Source organism: Crotalus tigris, unplaced genomic scaffold (assembly GCF_016545835.1).
Source record: "Crotalus tigris isolate CLP2741 ecotype Arizona unplaced genomic scaffold, ASM1654583v1 scf7180000017559.9942113025:1136094, whole genome shotgun sequence".
NCBI lineage: Eukaryota > Metazoa > Chordata > Lepidosauria > Squamata > Viperidae > Crotalus > Crotalus tigris.
This window is the reverse complement of record NW_024096473.1, coordinates 460941-474223: the sequence shown is the minus strand read 5'-3', so window position 1 is coordinate 474223 and position 13283 is coordinate 460941. Positions and strand designations below refer to the sequence as shown.

At 45.2% G+C, this 13283-nt stretch overlaps 1 protein-coding gene across 5 annotated transcripts in view; it reads left to right on the top strand.

The window, feature by feature from the left end:
* The window catches only part of TBC1D1 (TBC1 domain family member 1), an 84190-nt gene that overhangs the window by 2324 nt on the left and 68583 nt on the right, over positions 1 to 13283 (top strand). For all 5 annotated transcript variants that reach the window (XM_039347515.1, XM_039347496.1, XM_039347508.1 and 2 more), the window contains exon 2: positions 2073 to 2541. In XM_039347515.1, the coding sequence (XP_039203449.1) occupies positions 2128 to 2541 (414 nt within the window). In that variant the 5' untranslated portion in view covers positions 2073 to 2127. The remainder of the gene's footprint in view (positions 1 to 2072; positions 2542 to 13283) is intronic.

Sequence of the window (13283 nt, the reverse complement as noted above, 5' to 3'; positions counted from 1 at the left end):
ATTAATAGTATAATATCCCATCCAATGGGTCAAAACCTCTATTTTCTTCAGTCTTACTCTAGTTTTCTTCCTTTGCCAACTAACTATTCAAATTGTCTGAACCCTCTGTGTACTGGATCTCCATTCACTAAGATATTTTTTTAAAAAAAATACTGCATTCTTGGACATTTTGCAAAGGTCATTTTGCATTTCACTGTTGTAACGGGAATGTTTATTTTCCTTTGGTGAGGAAGCAGAATCCAAATGGATTTAGACAAAACAGTTGGACACCCCCATTGGAATTGGCCCATCCGCGTTTGGTTTCATGCTTTAGCAAGATCCTTTTAAATGGTATTTGCAGAGAAATCAGGTTTATTTAATTTTTTTCCCCTCTTATAAGCTGTGCTGAAGCAGGTGCTCTGTTTCAAGATCCAATTTTACTTGCATATTATGCAGAAAACGGGATAGTAAAAAAAGAGAGTAGCCTTTGAGCTTGGCTAAACTTTGGGTGACTTCAAGGATACATTTGGTTTTGGGGTTTTTTTTTGTTTTTTTTTTCCTGAGCGAAAGTGATAAAAGCAGTCCTCGACTTACGATTGAGTCCAAAATTTCCTTCGCTAAGTGAGACGTTTGTTAAGTGAGGTTTGCCCCATTTTACCACTTTACCATGGTTGTTAAATGAATCACTGAACTTGTTAGGTTAATAACACGATTGTTTAGTGAATCCGGCTGCCCCGTTGACTTTGCTTGTCCGAAGATCGCAAAAGGGGATCACGTGACCCCGGGACACGGCAACCGTCATAAATATGAGTCGGTTGTTAAGTGAATCCGGCTTCCCCATTGACTTTGTTGGTCAGAAGGTCACAAAAGGGGATCACATACCCGGGATGCTGCCACCGTCATAAATATGAACCAGTGGCCAAGCGTCCGAATTTTGTTCACATGACCATGGGGATCAGTGGTGGGATTCAGATACCTGAACAACTGGTTCTATTATGTGATGCAGGCCTAGGCCTCCAAGGCCTAGAACAGACTTCCAGAAGTGGCATCATGCACTTCCAATGGGCCGTTCTAGGCCTCCTCCAGGCCTCCAATGCCTAGAATGGACTTCTGGAAGTGGCATCATGCACTTCCGGTGGGCCGTTCTAGGCCTGGGAGACCTCCTCCAGGCCTCTGATGCTTAGAACGGACTTCTGGAAATGGCATCATGCACTTCCGATGGGCCGTTCTAGGCCTGGGATGCCTCCTCCAGGCCTCCGAGGCCTAGAACAGACTTCCAGAAGTGGCATCAACACACTTCCAGTGGGCCGTTCTAGGCCTGGGAGGCCTCCTCCAGGCTTCCGATGTCTAGAACAAACCTCTGGAAGTGACATCAATGCATTTCTGGTGGGCCGTTCTAGGCCTGGGAGGCCTCCTCCAGGCCTCTGATGCTTAGAATGGACTTCCGGAAGTGGCATCATGCACTTCCGGTGGGCCATTCTAGGCCTGGGAGGCCTCCTCCAGGCCTCCAATGTCTAGAATGGACTTCTGGAAGTGGCATCATGCACTTCTGGTGGGCCGTTCTAGGCCTGGGAGGCCTCCTCCAGGCCTCCGAGGCCTAGAACAGACTTCTAGAAGTGGCATCAACACACTTCCGGTGGGCCATTCTAGGCCTGGGAGGCCTCAAGGCCTAGACTGGACTTCCAGAAGCCAGCCGGTTCTCTGAATTTAGGTGAATTTAGCTACCGGTTCTCCTGAACCAGTGCAAACTGGCTGAATCCCACCTCTGTTGGGGATGCTGCAAAGGTCATGTGAAAAAAAAGTATCATAAGTCACTTTTTCAGCGTCGTTGTAACTTTCAACGTTCACTAAGTGAACCGTTGTAAGTCGGGGAACGACCTGTATTTGTAAAAAGACAGAATGATGTAATTCCTTTTCAGGTTGTTCAAAAGCCCCGTTTTTCTTCGTCTGCAGGAATAACGTTATAAGATAAATACCACTGTATGAGCAAAACAAAAAAACTGGAGTAGGAATGTTTCGTTTCATTATTGGCGTGGTTCTTGGAACGGATAAAAGTGATTATATCGACGATGTAATTTTTGTTTTCTTTTTAGAATTTCAAGACTGGCTAACCACTTGGGTTGATGGACCCTTTTTCCATTTTTCAAAATGGAACCTGTGTCATTCAGAGTGAAAAACCCCGAGGCATCCAGCGATGGTTCGGTGGATTTCCGCCTTCAGCTGATTGGTTCCTTGCCGGTGCATCCTTTAACCACGATGCCAATGCTTCCTTGGATTGTAGCCCAGATCCGACTCAGCACTCAACCTTTGAAGGAAGACCCCGCCGCTAGCCGAATTCGGATCTATGTCTCCCCTGCCAGGATACGGTGTGAAGCAGACTCGGGAAACAACCAGCAGTGGGATCCTTTGATTTGTTCTAGCCTGTTTGAGTGTAGGCCGCAAAACGTCCACAAACTGATTCACAACAGCCACGATCCCAGTTACTTTGCCTGCCTGATCAGAGATGGAGCGACGAATGAGCAAAGCATCTGCTACGTTTTCAAAGCCGAGGATCAAACCAAAGTAAGTGACCACTTTGTGTTTGGAGTAAAGCTAGCGGAGATGAGTGATGGTCCAATCTTGGCCACTTGAAGACTTGTGGACTGTCAAGATTGCACCCTGAGAGTCTAGATCAGACTTCCCCAAACTTTCCAAGTTGGCGGCCTGGTGGGGGGGGGAAGAGGGGATGGTTTTGTGGGAGGGGCAGGTGTGCCCATGAGCACCTGTGGCTCTTGTGAGTGGGCCCGAGAGCACCCATGTCGCTCACACGAGTGAGGTCCCGAGTGGGGCTGTGCGCGCACGCACACATGCGCACATAATAGCCAGCCACTCACGCAGCCCAATTGCAAATAGGCCACGGACCGGTAGTGGGCTGGGGCCCACAGATTGGGGACCCCTGATCTAGATGATATAGCCCATAGCCCAAATGACAAAGGAAAGTTAAGTCTGTCATCTTGTAGAGTCTTGTCCATATATACCAGTGGTTCTCAACCTTTTTAATGCCGCGATCCCCTACCGGTTGTAAGTCGAGGACTACCCAACCGGTCGTAAGTTGAGGACTACTCAACCGGCCGTAAGTCGAGAACTTTCCCTGCTGGGGAGAGCCGCACATGCGTGGTGCCGCCCCCTGCGCCAGTCGAGGTGTAGCTGGCAAGCGGCAGAGACGGAGCAGGCCGACCACCGGCTGGGCCACCAGCTGGCCCAGCCCAAGGGAGGTAAGGCACCTGCCAGGCCCCACACGCACCAGCAACCCTCCCTGCGCCTGCCGGCCTCCCACCTCCCACCCCTGGCCCTCTTTTACTTACATTTTTAGTAGTTGCTCAGCAGGGAGGGGTGGAAACTTCCAGACAGCTCGCCTTCGCTGCAGACAACTTGCAGCACCGTTTGCAGACTGGGGCTTTTGGCGGGCTCAGCAGGGCAGAGACAGCCTGGACAATTCCTATTGGCTTTTGAAAGCCAATAGAATTAGACTCTATTCAAGAGAGTCTATTCTATTGGCTTTCAAAAGCCAATAGAATAAAAGGGAGTAGCACAGCTAAGGAAAAGGGGGAAAAATGGCGGACTGTGTTGTTTGGCGACCCCCGTGAAATGGTCGTTCGACCCCTAATGGGGTCCCGACCCACGGGTGGAGAACCGCTGATATATACGGAGAAACCTCGACTTACAACAGTTCATTTAGTGATGGTTCAGAGATACAACAGCACGGGGGGGGGAAGTGACTTAGGACCATTTTTCACACTTACAAAACTGTGGCATCCCCACAGTCACGTGATCAAAATTCAGAAGCTTGGGAACCGATTTCTATTTATGACAATTACAGTGCCCCGGGGTCATGCAATCACTGCAACCTTCTGACGAGCTAAGTCAAGGGGGGGGGGGGAGCCAGCTTCACTTAACCGCTAAGTGTTACTAATTTAACAACTGCAGGGATTCCCTTACCAACTCTGGCGGAAAGCTTGTAAAATGGGGCAAAACAACAACTCGCTCAGCAACAGAAATGTTGGGCTCAATTGTGGTTGTAAGTCGAGAACTACTTGTGTACAACCCAGATGCAATGAGATGTTGTTTGGATTCCTAGGAGGGAGGAGCAAGAGACAGCTCACTTTAGATAGCTTGTGTGAGAGAAAGAGGGTGAAGACGGTTCCTCTTTAATAGTTCCCATAGTCTATGCCAGTGATGGCGAACCTTATAGAGACCGAGTGCCCAAACTGCAACCCAAAACCCACTTATGTATCGCCGGGTGCCGGGTGGGCATGGCCCGCCGGGTGGGCGTGGCTACGGTGGTCATGGCAGATGGGTGGGCATGACCAGGGTGGGCGTGGCCAGATTGATGTTGCTCTTGGGGAGGGACGCCTGTGGGGGCCAGGCAGGGTTGGGGGAGATCCAGGGGGTCTCTGACGAGTGGGGCGGTGGGCAGGATGCTTGTCCTCGGGGTGAGGCAAAGCAAGGCGAGGCAGGGCAAGGGTGCCATTGTCGCAGGGCAAGGTGAGGCAGGGGCTGGGGTGGCTGCTGCCTGACACCATCGGCCCCCGCACATAAGAGGCCAGCGAGCACATGGGTGCTGGGATGCATCTGGCCCTGTGGGACCTCGGCGAGTTAGCGGGCGGCTGGTTGAAGAGGACGGTTGCCATCTCCGGAGTACAGCATATGTGCCCACAAAGAGGGCTCGGAGTGCCGCCTCTGGCACGCGTGCCATAGGTTCGCCACCACTGGTCTATGCTTTAGTTTGACAAGATTAGATAGCTTATGTGAGAGAAAGAGGGTGAAGACAGCTCCTCCTTAATAGTTCCCATGGTATATGCTTTAGTTTGGCAAGATTGGGTCTATAGGTGTGAAATACTAAGGAGATCTGTTAGGAAGAAGCACAGCATACAGTATATACATTTATTTACTATTTGGTCAGTTGAACAGTGCGTCTCTAAAATTAGTAAATCAATACAGATGAAACTCTTTTATCTTTTTACTGTACCATACTGTAATTCGAGTCATAGCATCTGCTTCTGATTAGTGATCTAGACTGTGATAATTGCTCTACCTCCTGAAGGCACGCAGCACGCAAATGTGTTAAATGTATCACAGCTTTCCAAAATAATATTCGCAATTAAATTAAGGCTTTCCGGGTAATCGCGAGTACTATAATTACCTTAGAAAGGAAACGACGGATGAATTCATTTTAAATCGGCAGCGGGTATGTTTTCTTTATGCTCTTACGGTTGACCCACCCAAATGGTTTTGCCTTTAACTAAAATGTGGCCCGTTCAGATCTGGGATAGGAGACTTTGACTATGGTCAGTTTGAACTGGTAGGTTCAAAACTGAATGGAATGGAGAAAGTCCTCAACTTACAACAGTTCCCTTAGTGACTGTTTGAAGTTACAACGGCACCGAAAAGTGACTTATGACCGTTTTTCAACACTTACGACTGCCGTAGCACCCTCGGGGTCAGGTGATCAGACTTGAAATGCTGAGCAACTGCTTCCTATTTACGACTGTTTCAGGGTCCCGGGCTCATGTGATTATGTTACTAGCTTAACAACTGCAGTGATGCGGCAAGAAACATAGTAAAATGGGGCAAAACTCACTTAAGAAAGGCCTCACTTACCAACAGAAACGTCGAGGCCATGGTTTTCCCAGTTGCAATGTATCGTTGTGAAAGTTGGACTATAAGAAAGAGTGAGCGCCAAAGAATGGAGGCCTTTGAACTCTGGTGCTGGAGAAGACTCCTGCGAGTCCTCTGGACTGCAAGGCGATCCAACCGGTCAGTCCTAGAGGAGATCAACCCTGACTGCTCTAGAAGGTCAGATCCTGAAGTTGAAACTCAAGGACTTTGGCCACCTAATGAGAAGGAAGGACTCCCTGGAGAAGAGCCTGATGCTGGGAAAGATGGAGGGCAAGAGAAGAAGGGGACGACAGAGAATGAGGTGGCTGGATGGAGTCACTGAAGGAGCAGGCATGGACTCCAGAAGATGGCAGAGGACAGGAAGGCCTGGAGGAACGTTGTCCATGGGGTTGTGATGGGTCAGACACAACTTCGCAACTAACAACAACAAAGTCGAGGATTTCCCGTAACAGTCTGATTTGACCGCCATGTTATTCTCGATGGGCAAAACAAACAAACAAAAAGATCATTTCCCTGTTCTGGATTTGGCTTTAGCTCATTCTTTTGAGATCAGACATAAACCCAACGGCCCCATTTGACTTCAGCAACGTCATGCTATTGGTGACCTATTTCTGCGACAATTAGTAGCGTTTGTAATAAATGCTCCATAATGTACAAGAACAAAGATTGCCAGTTCTGACTGCTGCTTCCAGTTTGGTCTAGACTCTAGAGGTTAAGGCACCTGGCAAGAAACTAGGAAATGGTGAGTTCTAGTTCTACCTTAGACACAAAAGTCAGTGCAGTGACTTCGATAATTTAATTTAGTTTCCAGAATATCTGCTTCTAGTTTGATTATTAAGCCTCCATATGATCAAACATGATGTTTTCCATACAGTTCGTCTCTCTCTTTTTCTCTCTCTCTCTCTCCCTCCCTCCCTCTCTCTCCCTCTTCTCTCTCTCTCTTTCTCCCTCTTCTCTCTCTCTCCCTCTTTCTCCCTCTTTCTCTCTCTCCCTTCCTCCCTTTTTCTCTCTCTCCCTCTTCTCTCTCTCTCTTTCTCTTTCTCCCTCTTTCTCTCTCTCTCCCTCCCTCTTTCTCTCTCTCTCCCTCCTCTCTCTCTTTCTCTCTCTCTCTCTCTCTCCCTCTTTTCTCTCTCTCTTCCTCTCTTTCTCTCTCTCTTTAAATTTGTTTTTATTAATTTAGCAAATTTTTAAAAAAGTACCTCTACTCAAAACCCAATTCCCACTTCAAGAGTTGGGAAATTCACAATACGTCAGACAAAATTAAGAAAACATTTTTTTTAATTTTTGCTCTTTCCTGCGATGAAGGGAAGGAAGAAATAGAAAGAAGCGTCTTTATAATAAGATGGGCAGTCGGCAGAATTCGGACAATAATCATCAGAGCTTGCTGAAGTGATCCATAGCAATAGGACATGGCAAGCTTGATTATTAGATTAATAGGATTGGAAAGTTGTTTTTTTTTAAAGAAGAGGCTGAACAGCCATTTATCTGGAAAGATATAGGGTCTCCTGCTTGAGCAAGGGGTTGGACTAGATGACCCTCAAGGTCCCTTCCCACTCTGTTTATTCTATGTTCTTTAGGCACAATGATTTGCAAAAAAAAAATTTTCTGCTATCCTTCTCTTTATCCTTCTCTCTGATGCTCAAAACGAGTTGTGGAGTTATATTGAATAGTTTGTACCAGTTTAAAGGGATTCAGATCCAGGAAAAACAGCCACCCACAAGATTTCTGCAGATGGACAGCTTGAACCCTTCAAAACGACACACATAATCCCACTGCACAGTGGCCTGAAAATGTGATCTGAGCTTCTCCCACGTCCTATTAATAGATAAAGAGATTTTGTCTAAACAAACAAGGCACAACGCAGCGCGCTGTGTCATGTCTCGATAGAGCGCATTGAGCGAGGTTTCGCTCCCTTTACGAGAGGGAGGTGAAAAAGGGAAAACAACTTGGAACAGAACAATATGGGGACCACCTTCTAGCACAAGTTGTGAGACCCTCGCCAATATGCACGTTCACTTGCTAGAATCAAGATCACGTGAAGTGTCAATACCACTTTATAATGCCTTGGTAAGGCCACACTTGGAAGTCTGCATCCCGTTTTGGTCACTACGATGTAAAAAAGATGTTGAGACTCTAGAAAGAGTGCAGAGAAGAACAACAAAGATGACTAGAGTCTGGAGGCTAAAACATATAAGGAATGGTTGCTGGAATTGGGTAGATCTAGTTTAATGAAGAGAAGGATGAGGGGTGACAGGATAGCAGCCTTCCAACATCTCAGTGGCTGTCACAAAGAAGAGGGAGTCAAGCTATTCTCCAAAGCGCCTGAAGGCAGGACAAGAAGCAACGCGTGGAAACTAACCAAGGAGAGAAGCAGCCTAGAACTAAGGAGAAACTTCCTGACAGAACAATTAACAAGTGGAACCACCTGCCTCCAGAAGCGGTGAATGCTCCAACACTGGAAGTTTTTAAGAAGAGACTGGACAGCCATTTGTCTGAAATGGTATAGGGTTTCCCGCCTGAGCAGGGGTTTGGACTAGATGACCTCCAAGGTCCCTTCCAACTTCATTATTATTATTATTATGGATCATCGCACAGTCAGCCAGATGTTCAGACTGGATTTGACATTTTGTCTACCTATCGAGTCCTTACCAAGGACCTGGGATAGGCAGATGTGAATGTTTGATGGTATTACAGATATCGTCGCAAGATGGAAGCAGTTCCTAGTAAGGCCGCTTTTTGCAATTGATTAATGGCAAATTTGTCAATGCCAATGGTGTTCCAGTGGTGCTCCAGTTGTTTTGGGATTGCACCCAAGGAGCCTATCACTATTGGCACTACCCTTGCTTGCTTTTGCCACAGTCTTTCTATTTTTATTTGCAGGTCTTTGTATTTTGTGATCTTCTCCAGTTCTTTCTTGTCTATTTTGCTGTCTTCAGGCACTGCCACGTCCACTATCCAGACTTTTTTGTCTTTCTTACCGACAATTGTTAAGTCCGGGATGTTATGTTGCAGGTGCTTGTTATAATAATATGATATTATAATATTATATTATAATATTATAATATTGTTATATTATTATTATTGTTATGATTATTACTTTCACAATCAGTGTCTCTCCTTCAAGAGACAAATATGTGGAAGTGGATCACACCAAATCTCGGCAGATTGGAGAAATCCACGCTCATGAGGCCAGAAAAGTCTACAAATCCTGAACGTTTAAACAAACCAATTTAAAAAATCTGAACGCCTAGAAGGAAATCTTTGCAACGTTTTAAATACTGTAATGATAGATGCTGTATATTTCATATACCTCAGTGTAATCCAAGAGTATCTAAGAACAAGGAGCAGCTTAGCGATTCTCTTCTTTCTCACCAAGTTTTATCTGTCAACATTCTGCCCCGTACATTCCTGTGTTCCTTCTACTATGTGTAGTAATTGCTCATTGCAGCCACACAGTGGAGCTCTGTCACGCAGAAGAACTGAGCTATCCACCTTGCTTAGTATGTTGGGTGCACCGACAAAACGTAGAACCATAGAGCTGGAAGAGACCTTAGAGGTCTTCTAGCCCAACCCTTTGCTACTGATTATCTTCTCCTTGCTGAGATGTGGACAGCGACATTAAAAACAACAATAACAGGCTATGATTGGGCACCCGTGTTGTGCTAAGTCATGGTTTACGGAATGAGTCAACCACAGAGGCCTCACTTAGTGTCGGCTAGCTGTCTGAGCCAGGGGTTTCTCCAAGCCTGGCGACTTTTAAGACTCGTGGATTTCAGCTCCCGGAATTGCTCGGAATTCTGGGAGTTGGACGTCCACGAGTCTTAAAAGTTGCTAAGTTTGGTCCATGCTAAAACTAAACAAATCACGTTCGGTCTGAGATGGTGGTAACGTTGGCTCCTCCAATCTGTATTTGTACCTTTGATTTTTCCCGCCTAAATGTAAGACTTTGCTTTTCTCCACATTGAAACTCGTTTTGTTGGACAGGGACCACTGTTCGAGTTTATTAAAATCTTTTTGTATCCCGAATTTGTCTTCTGGGCTTCTGTTGGTTACTCCTGCCAGTTTGGTGTCATATATGATGTTTGCAGTGCCCCGGGGTCACGTGATCCCCTTCTGCGACCTGACAAGCAAAGTCAATGGGGGAAAGGCAGACTCTCTTAACAACCGTGTCCCTAACTTGTCAACCGCAGCGATTCACTTAACAACCTGGGCCCGAAAGGTCATAAAACGGGGCAAAATTCACTTAAAACTGTCTCACTTTAAGAACAGAAATTATGGACTCGGTTGTGGTCGTGAGTCCTGTACTTTTCAACTGTTGTTGTTGTTTTTTTCCTTTTCTTTTAAAATATTTTGCTTTGAACATACGGCCGGAACTGGACTTTGAAAGGAACACAGCTTTGATAGCAATGCGTAAAGAAAACGATGTTGTTAGTTGGGTATATAGCAGTGATGGCGAACCTTTTAGAGACCGAGTGCCCAAACTGCAACCCAAAACCCACTTAGGTATCGTTGGGGGCTGGGTGGGCGTGGCCCATTGGGTGGGTGTGGCCCATTGGGTGGGCATGGCCCATTGGGTGGGCGTGGCTGCGGTGGTAACGGCAGACTGGGTGGGACTAAAAAGTTCAATCCATCAATTCCAACTTTGCAAGATCTTTTTTTCCCCCGCGAGAAGTTGAAATTGATTGATTGAACCCTTTTTTTTTTTGCACATGGCGGCGGAGGCCTAAAGCGAAAAGGTTTTATAAAACCCAGCTGGAGGCCTAGGACTGGGGCGATGGCACGCGTGCCCACAGAGAGGGCTCTGCATGCCACCTGTGGCACACGTGCCATAGGTTTGCCACCACGGGTATATAGCATCGCCAGCTGAGGTTGAACACCTCAATTAAAAATTGCAGCCGAGGTCTAACATAGCTCAATTCGTCATTTTTAATTCTCCGCTGATGTGAATTGCTTTCAGTTGACTTCTGCCAACATAAACGGGGCCGAAGCCGGCACGGTTTCCAATTGCAATCTGCATCCGAGATATTTCTTTAAGTTCTGCCAGGAGTCTGAACTTGTTTCGTTGGCTTTTATAAAAATAGCTGCAAGCCTGTTGGATGTCTCGGTGGTGTGTACAGGTGGTCCTCGACGTACGACGGCCATCAAGCCCAGAATGTCTGTTTTAAGTGAGACTTTTTTTATTAGATATAATGCCTGAAAAGATTAATAAGCAAAGTCTATATTTGATTCTACCCGTCACCACAGCAGCGAGAGTAATCTTTGCGCAATATTGGAAGAATGAAGGACTACCATCAGAGGAAGAAATAATAATCAGAAAAATATGGGAATGCGCAGAGATGGGACAGATTAACTATGAGATTGAAAGATAAAGAAGACAGATTTACTACCAAACTTGGGACTTATTTTATTGTTGGTTAGAGGAAAGAATGAAGGATTAGGAATCGAATATGTATTGGCATAGCTGAGCTCAGACAGCTCATTGGTTGAAAGATTAACATATGTATGTAAAAGAAAATCAATAAAATCTTTATTAAAAAAAGAATGTCTGTTGTTAAATGAGACATTTGCAAAGCCAGTGAAGTGCCCCGTTTTATGACCTTTGCCCCAAAGAAGAGGGAGTCAAGCTATTTTCCAAAGCACCCGAAGGCAGGACAAGAAGCAACGGATGGAAACTAATCAAAGAGAGAAGCAACCTAGAACTAAGAAGAAACTTCCTGACAGTTAGAACAATTAACCAGTGGAACAACCTGCCTCTAGAAGCAGTGAATGCTCCAACACTGGAATTTTTTAAGAAGAGACTGGACGGCCATTTGTCTGAAATGGTGTCCTGCTTGAGCAGGGGGTTGGACTAGGTCCCTTCCAACTTTATTATTATTATCATTATTATTATTATTATCATTATTATTATTATTATTATGTACGTAATTTGAATTCACCTTATTACACTCTTTCTCTGAATTAACAAGCATGCAATAAACTGTTTTTTTTTCACCCCACATTCATGCATTTCTCATAATATGGCCACACCTCTCCCCCCTCCAAATTTTGCCCATCACCATTTCTCATATCCTTTCAATTAAAATTCTGGTTGCTATCTTTCTGGGAATATTTAATTTGTCATTCTTTCTGCAGTTACTCTTGTCACCTTTCCCTTGCTATCGGACTACAGTAACAGCCTTTCTCTAATCCCTGGGTACAGATGGAGTCATCTCACACGTGTGTTAAATGAGTCACGTTGCCTCTCCATGAGCAAACAACTCCTGTACTTTAACACTTGTACGGTTACGCCATCTACCTCTGCATTCTTACCATATTACAGCATTCTCGTGGTTTGTAAAAGCAATGAGCATGCTGTGATACCGTAAAATATAGTTTAAAAAAAAAAGTATCCACAAAAAAAGTTTGACGAAAAAAGGATCGTCATCAAATTTCCTTGGGTATTTAACATGGATCGCATCAATAAAGAAAAATATTTGAAATAAGGGCTCCATGGTGCTCTCTGAGCTTGGTTGATTTTCTTGCAGTCCTTTCATTACCCAAACTAGGCAATATCAGTGCCTTGATGTCGTTACTTAGTTGGGTAATGAAACGTCTGCAAGAAGGCAGATTTTTTTACTTTTCTCCTCGCTTCTAGCACTGTAAGTTGCTCAGATTTCATTCCAGCGTGTAGCTAGGTCAGGGGATCTTCAAACTTGGCCCTTTGATGACTCGTGGACTTCAACTCCCAGAATTCCTCAGTCTGGCTGAGGAATTCTGGGAGTTGAAGTCCACGAGTCATCAAAGGGCCAAGTTTAGAGACCCCTGCTTTACACTGTGAAGTTTTGATCCTACTTCATAAACTAATTACTTTTCATTCCCTTATGGAGATTAGATCACATTTTGCTTCTGAATAACTTATTCCATGACATCATGCAATCTAAATTAATCGGCCTGGCATGTTTTTGCTGACCACAGCATAACAGAGTTGAGAGCACGATGCTATTTTCATTTCTTAAGGAAATTAAACCGACTTGATTTATAGACACATGAAACAGGAGTGGGGTTTAATTCTGAAACAGGACACATGTGCTTCCTGGAGGGTTTAAACTTTAGGTTACTATTTGCATTTTCTATACAAATATTCTCTATCACTTTCCAGTTTTAAACCTAAAAGGGAAATCTATTTCTTTAACAGAATAAGAATAACAGAATAAAAGTTGGAAGGGACCTTAGAGGTCTTCTATTCCACCCCCTTGCTCAGACAGAAAACCCTATACCATCTCAGACAAAAGGCTGTCCAGTTTCTTCTTTAAAACTTCTAGTTGGAGCACCCACAACTTCTGGAGGCAGGTTGTTCCACTGATTAATTGTTCTCACTGTCAGGAAGTTTCTCCTTAGTTCTAGGTTGCTTCTCTCCTTGATAAGTTTCCATCCGTTGTTTCTTGTCCTGCCTTCAGGTGCTTTGGAGAATAGCTTGACTCCCTCTTCTTTGGAGCAGCCCCTGAGATATTGGGAGACTGCTATCCTGTCCCCCCTCATCCTTCTCTTCATTAAACTAGACATACCCCATTCCAGCAACCGTTCCTTGTATGTTTTAGCCTCCAGTCCCCTGATCATCTTTGTTGCTCTTCTCTGTTTCAACCATAACTTTTCTTCAAGTCTTTGTC